Raw genomic sequence first — 6,876 nt, forward strand, 5'->3', positions numbered from 1 at the left:
ACCAACGAATGAACCCGTCAGAGTCCAAGCTCAATCTAGGACTACAGTTTGAACTAAAAACGAAACCAAGGATGCTATTTTGACTCAAAACTATGCAGTAAAAGTTTTGCGTATCTAAAAGTCTCGACAATCTATTGAGCCAAAAGTTAAAAGTTCATATCTGTGAGGTTCTGAATCTTACGACAGTCTTTCTCTGTTAACCGTTAACTAGTTTGAATGACCACGACACAAACCCAAACATCTGATCTGTTGTAGTATCACTCAAGAGGTCCACCTGCTCATTTTCTGTTGTAGTATCACTCAAGAGGTCCACCTGCTCATTTACTGTAAGCCTCTATGAGCAACGACAATCATGACGGGTGTCCACCACCCATGTGCACTCCCAATGTGCAATGCATTATTCGCAGATGAAACTATTCTCCTTGTTTCTGCTTGGTGTTGGCATCTCATGCACAGAACCTCCGACAGCTCCCCCTGACAGACAAGCCTACTCCCGCCCAGAATGGATGGATGGTCTGGATCAACAAGCAGACTACGACGACTCCTTCCCAGACTACTCCCCTGAAAATATGCGCCGCGTTAGTCGTAATCTGCGCCAAAAGCAGGCGCTCCTGCAGACATTCTGATGACATCAAACCGTTCGTTGGTGTTAGGCAACTTGATGAATAGTGCAAAGCCTAATAAGTTAGGCGACTTATTAGTGTTTTTCGTTTGTATGGGTCTGAGCAGGCGATCGTCAGTTCTGAGCTCAGGGTCAAGCACAAGCGACAACGTTGATGTCAGTGAGCTCCATCTGAAAACTCTCCCATGGTGGAAGAACAGGTACTTCCGCACTGTCACTGTATACCTGGGCATCCTCTTAACGGCATCTCTATACTCCTCCTGGCAACCGATGTATTACATGCTCGTGGATTCAGGAGCGTACGCGTGGCTTTGCAATGCTGACTCCGTTATTCTTGAGGATGGATCTTGCCATGAGCAATATGCCGCGCTTAACCAACAGTATCAGGTCGGCAGCAACCTCGCCTACATTGTAGGAGTGCTAGCAGGGTTCCTTCTAGACGTCGTGGGGCCTCGGTGGTGCGCGTTGGCTGGAGTGGTCTGTGTAGTCACGGGCTACGGTATGATGGCCTTGTCAAGTCAACATCTTCAACTTTACTGGCCTGCTTGGATTCTAGTAGGGTCAGCCGAGAATCTGATTGGATTCGTTGGATTTGTTCCTGGTGATTACTTTCCTAGATACCAGCAAACGTTTATTACTATCTGCATCTCCGCCCAGATTTTGTCGTCCTCAGGTCCTCCCATTATGTGGAGTCTCATCAAGCACGGCGCAAGTTTCAGAAGTGTTTGGTCTGTATATCTTTTGGGTCTGGCGTTACCAATTGGCCTGCTGATGGTGCTGGTGTCTCCCCGAAACAACAAGATGAAGTCTCTTGAAGTCGAACACTACGTCGCAATTTCCCACGAAGACAACGTTTCCAAGGAAGGCGACACCAAAGATGCCACCACCCTAATAATGAACAAGCAATACTGGAAACATTTCGGAAGTCTTCTTCTGAAGCCAGAACTGTTTGTCTTCACCTTATGGTACGCCGTCATGGTCCTGGGGTTCAACTTCTATTCTTCTGGAATCATCGCCCACTCAGGTCAGGCCGTGGCTGAATTCGTTGGCGTTGTGGGGCCATTCCGAGCGTTTATTGGACCGGTGATTGGACTTGCATCGGACTTCTTTGGGATGACGGTGGTATCGGCTGGTTTGAGTTTTGTGGGGGCCTCATTCTACTTCATTGCGATGGTTCCTACCCAGACAGCTCAGTATACATCAGCCTGCGCGTATCTCATTGGCCGCTCGTTCATCTTCGCCACTAAGTATTTGTTCGTCCAGCAATTTTATCCTAAGGCCCATTTTGGTAAACTCTCTGGAGTTATCTCCCTCGTTGGAGGACTCCTAGGCTTCATCAACGCACTCCTCGTGACCGTGTCGTTGCCGACTACCACAATGTATGCCACCTGGGGCTCAGTGCTTGCTTTGATGAGTTTCCCCGTTGTTTGGATCCACTTCAGAGCCCGCAAGGTACGAAAGCCATCGAATTTTGAAGAGTCCGAAATTGTAAGCGTCGCTGTTGAAGAGTGCTGACACTCTTCGCTGGAAGAGTGCTGACACTCTTCGCTGCAGACGTCAAAACTGCTCGCTTCAAGGTCAAGTAGCACGTTAATGATGTTAAGAATTCATAAAACATCTAAGCCTGCTGACGCGAGAATGGTAGCTTGGTTGACCCTTATCTGACGCAATGGCCTAACTTGACGGTACACTTCTTTTCGTCTCGCCCTTCTCTGCGCCCAGTATAAAAGTCCACAAACCCCCAGACTTGCCAAACAGAGGACTATCGGGAGGTACATCAGGAGCAGCAGCTCATATTGCTCAGTTCGGAACCACTCAGCGGTCTTCGATCGCGGCTGCATGAAGCGGTGAAGCAGGCCATTGGTAGCCATATTGTGGGAATGCATCATCACGAAACACAGGTGGCACTGCTGCCGAGGGCCGAAGCCGTCTCAACATATCCCTTTCTCTCCAACTCTATGCCACAGCCGCAACAACATCAGCATCCCTATCGCCAGGAATGCCGCCTTTGTCTAAATCGTCGCTGTGAATTTGTGGATTAAGATGCTGCAGCGGTATCGGCGGAGCCTCCGAGGCCGTGCTGTTCGGATGTGGCGTCTAACGCTGCTCTGCCGGATTCGCCATTTGCGGTTGCGGGTTCGGCCTCATCCGAAGGTCTCTCCGGTTGCGGAGCTCAAGAGTCAGAGTGTCGCGGAGCTCAAGAGTCAGAGTGTCACGGAGCTCAAGAGTCAGAGTGTCGCGGAGCTCAAGAGTCAGAGTGTCGTGGAGCCCAAGAGTTATGTAGACCCTGCTAGCTCTTCGGATGACGACGATGTTCTCTCTTTTGATGATCATCCTCCAAAGGAACCTACGCACTTTAACCGTGGCAAGGACCTCGAACCGTCCCCATTACAAACGTTGAAATCGGAACTTCCAGTCTTGGCGTTCAGGGAGAATATCGAGGCTTCCATCTCCTCCCACAACGTCACCGTGGTCATGGGCACCACCGGCAGCGGCAAAACCACTCAGGTTCCCAAGTTCCTTATGGATTGGCTGCGGCATGACAGACCAAGCCGGCCAGCCCGCGTAGTGGTAACACAGCCACGACGAGTGGCCGCCATTAGTCTCGCCAAGCGCGTTGCCTCGGAGATGCCGGCCTTTTGTCGCGGAGTAGAGGAGGAATGGGAGTGCGCCGCCCAATTTAAAGGGTGTCGAGCACAGTTCTTTCAACCCGGAGGGTTAGTCGGACACCACGTCCGCTTTGACAGAAAATGTGGTGCTCATACCTTGCTGCGCTACGTTACAGACGGTATGCTGATGCGGGAAACCCTCCTTGATCCTCTTTTAAAACGGTACTCCGCCATTGTTATCGATGAGGCACATGAGAGGTCCTTACGGTCGGATATCATACTTGGACTCATCAAACGCCTTTTGAACAACCGCAAGAACCTCAAGGTGGTGGTCATGTCAGCTACTCTGGACGCTGAAGTTTTCACAAAATTCTTTGGAAGAGTGAACGTGATATCAATCCCTGGGCGAATTCATCCTCTGTCAATCTTCAACACATTGGGCCGCAGCGAAGATTACAACCAGTCAGCCGTGACTGCGGCGTGTCAGGTCCACCTGACTGCTGACGAGGGTGACATCCTGGTCTTTTTGCCAGGTGTTGATGATATTCAGTACTGCACCTCCCGACTGCAGGAATTCTCTCTGAAGGTAGTCCAGCTGTCAAAGCTTCTCCAAGGAAACCCGGCCACTACTACCACTGGTGCCCTTTCTCCTCAAGCCGTGCAACAGCTCTCAGCCGCAGTTCAGAGGGGCGTACCCATTACTGCAATGGCCGACTTCACTTCCGCATTAGGTGAGGACCTGCAACTCTTGCCGTCGCTCAAGCTACTGGACGTCGTGCCTTTACATAGCCAGCTGTCAGCGGAGGAGCAGAACCGAGTATTCTGCCCGGCGGACGGTTCCACTCGCCGAGTAATCCTCGCGACAAACATTGCGGAAACGTCAATTACCATCCCCGGGATTAAATATGTCGTGGACAGTGGCAAGGTCAAGGTGAAATCGTGGTCCACTATAGGCGTTGACTCCTTGAAACTCGAAGACGTCAGTCAAAATCAGGCTACACAAAGGGCGGGCCGTGCCGGGAGGGAAGGTCCTGGCTCGGTTTACCGCCTGTACTCCGAAGCTGCTCTCCTTGCGCGCCCTCTTCAAGCCGTACCCGAGATAAAGAGGTGTGACCTGTCACAGGTGGTTTTGGAATTGAAAGCTATGGGCCTCGGCAGCCTGAAGCTGTTTCCGTTACCAGATCCGCCAACCACTGAGGCAGTGGACGCGGCGGAGGCGTTTCTCATGCGCATCGGAGCGTTGAGTAGCGCGTCGGGTGAACTCACACCCGAAGGTTACAGACTGGCGACTCTACCTTTACCTCCGATTCTGGGAAGACTACTGTTGCTAGGGCAGAAGTACGGCTGTTTGGAGGAGACTATGACGTTGGTAAGCCTCTTATCCTTGGACACGCCCTTGACCTATCGAAACGCGAATCTCGCCCGTTTTAGATGTCGAATCAGTGACCATCTCACCATGCTCAACGTTTACTGGTCCTGGGAATCAGCAACCAATCCAAGGGAGCTCTGCAGATTGCTGGGAGTCGATTCCCGTTTGCTCCTCAAAACGCGATCAATCAAGCAGCAGCTCCGGCAGATAATCACTGGGAAGCTCCCCCAAGGCTTCGAGATGGACGTGTCCACCGTTAGAGCCTCTGGTTTGGCCCTTTTAGCAGAGACCTCCTGGGAGGCCATAGAATCCCTGTGGTGGGCGCCAATTCTGAAGGTGGTCTGCGCAGCCTTCTCTGATCAGTCAGCGCGGCAAGATTCAGATGTGAAATCCTCGTACATCACCGATCTCGAGAAACTGACAGTTCATCTACACCCTTCCTCCGTCCTCTTCCAACCGACTGGCATCATTGACAGGTCGTTTATAGTCTACTCAGAAATACTAGCGACCTCGAAGACCTACCTACGAGGCGTCACTGCAGTGAATCCCCTGTGGCTTTCGAAACTCCACTCATAAACGCTATTCATACTTGGAAAAAATTGATAATTTCGTGCTGTAGGTGTATTGTGGGGTTCTCTGTTCATTTAAGTTCCAGATGGTCGAGGCTCTCCCCCATTCAAACCCCGCTGATGTCCAAGCTGAGAAGGAACCCGAATCTCTACACCTGCAATTGCGCGTTCGTAGCCCTCATGGGCAAGAAGTCTTCTTCAGAATTAAACGAAGAACCCAACTACAAAAACTCATGCGAGCCTATTGTCACAGACTGGGCTTGAGCGAGGACAGCGTAAGATTTCTCTTTGACGGAGATCGAATTCAAGGCACTCACACCCCAGAAGAACTCGGGATGCAGGATGAGGACGTTATTGATGCTATGGTTCAGCAGATCGGAGGACTATTGTGTTAACTGCAGCCTCGTGGCAAGAATGTTCGAACTATCCAAATCTCACGTCTTGACGCTTGAAGTATGTCTGGAGCTTGTTAGCTGCAACTCCCACCTTGACGTAGTCGTATTGGTGTTGTCTCTGCCCTTGCACTGTTTGGGCCATTTTATCCTTGTCGATGCATTCAAGGCGGCCACTTTTAGCGTTCTCAATTGCTCGATGCTCCTTGAGTTTAAGCAGAGCCTCGGATTTGCTAGTGAACTGGGAAACATGCTTTTGCTTGTAGGCCCATGCCACATCCCTGTGTGCAACCTCCGCGCCTCCAGGCAAAATCAGATTCCCAGTTCGAGACAGGTGCGCCGCCTGAAGCCCAAGATCATTCAACACCTCCTCCCAGTCTTCAGGTTCACTCTCGTCCTCCCAATCCGACTCGCCAGAAAGGCATTCACGCAATGCGTCAACTATCTTTGGGGCGATTTCAACTTGAGGTTTGGTAGCGGACGTGTCCTTCAAAGAAAGTGCAGAGGCAACTGCGACCTGCTCCGGTTTCTTTAAAACCAACTTCTGATACGACTTGCTGTAATCGTAGAACATTGCCAGCTCATCTTGCATGTCTTCATCCTCAGTTCCAATCATAGTGTGGCCTGAATCCTTCATGTGACGCCAGACGTCCTGCAGGGATTTGAAGACACGGTTGCAAAAAATGCATTGGTGGTCATACCACAGCTTCCCTCCCAAGTAACTTATCAAACCCTTCTTATCCACCAGAAATTCCTGATCCGGAATGAAAAATGAATAGGTCTCTTCCATGTACGCTATCATGTCGTCCAGCTGAGGGTGCTCTGTGTTGTCAAACAGGCAAAATGTGACTTCGTAATCACGGTTCATCGGGAGGGTGGCAGGGTCCACCAGCGGCGTCTCTGTCTCCTTCTGGGCCGCCCCTTTCATGAAGTCCATCTCCTGTCTGTTCTTCCTATGAGCGGTGCCTTTCATAGAGTCGCCATTGGATGCTAACAGTTCCAATTTCCGGAGGAAAACCTCCTGCGTCACGGCATCGAAACCGGCGGCAGCTCTCTTAATGTTGTACCGATGCCATTCTGAGCGGTGATGCTCTCGGTGCTCCGCTGGAGTATCAAATGCTACTGCGCATGTCGTACACTTCCAAGTGCTGAACATTGCGGCACTAATTACACTATTACCTCTGAAGGTGCCTGCCGCTGTATTTCATGATTCCCCTAGGCCACAAAGGCTCCTCCAGGCTGCACCCAACAGAGGCCCATAACGGGGGGGGGGGGGGGGGGGGGGGGGGGGGGGGGGGGGGGGGGGGGGGGGGGG

At 51.4% G+C, this 6,876-nt stretch overlaps 4 protein-coding genes across 5 annotated transcripts; 3 read left to right on the forward strand and 1 right to left on the reverse strand.

Moving 5' to 3' along the window:
* Positions 1–407: 407 nt before the first annotated feature.
* On the forward strand, positions 408–626 carry KVP18_004462 (uncharacterized protein; the record flags this gene model as incomplete). Its single annotated transcript, XM_067957102.1, has 1 exon — positions 408–626. The coding sequence occupies one exon, from the start codon at positions 408–410 to the stop codon at positions 624–626; it is 219 nt and encodes a 72-aa protein (XP_067813295.1).
* An 89-nt stretch (positions 627–715) lies between these two features.
* On the forward strand, positions 716–2,137 carry KVP18_004461 (uncharacterized protein; the record flags this gene model as incomplete). Of its 2 annotated transcripts, none has more annotated exons than XM_067957101.1 (1): positions 716–2,137. In XM_067957101.1, the coding sequence occupies one exon, from the start codon at positions 716–718 to the stop codon at positions 2,135–2,137; it is 1,422 nt and encodes a 473-aa protein (XP_067813294.1). The 2 variants fall into 2 exon arrangements, with proteins under 2 accessions (XP_067813294.1, XP_067813293.1); XM_067957100.1 differs by having other exon boundaries at positions 902–2,137.
* Positions 2,138–2,665: 528 nt separating this feature from the next.
* Positions 2,666–5,176, forward strand: KVP18_004463 (uncharacterized protein; the record flags this gene model as incomplete). The annotated part of the gene is made up of 1 exon (XM_067957103.1): positions 2,666–5,176. The coding sequence occupies one exon, from the start codon at positions 2,666–2,668 to the stop codon at positions 5,174–5,176; it is 2,511 nt and encodes an 836-aa protein (XP_067813296.1).
* Positions 5,177–5,592: 416 nt separating this feature from the next.
* KVP18_004464 (uncharacterized protein) lies at positions 5,593–6,717 on the reverse strand (the record flags this gene model as incomplete). Its single annotated transcript, XM_067957104.1, has 1 exon — positions 5,593–6,717. The coding sequence occupies one exon, from the start codon at positions 6,715–6,717 to the stop codon at positions 5,593–5,595; it is 1,125 nt and encodes a 374-aa protein (XP_067813297.1).
* Positions 6,718–6,876: the final 159 nt, after the last annotated feature.

The sequence above is a fragment of a genome (genome assembly GCF_019968955.1).
Source record: "MAG: Porospora cf. gigantea A chromosome Unknown PgA_NODE_1245_length_6876_cov_311.735, whole genome shotgun sequence".
In the NCBI taxonomy this organism is placed as follows: Eukaryota; Apicomplexa; class Conoidasida; order Eugregarinorida; family Porosporidae; genus Porospora; species Porospora cf. gigantea A.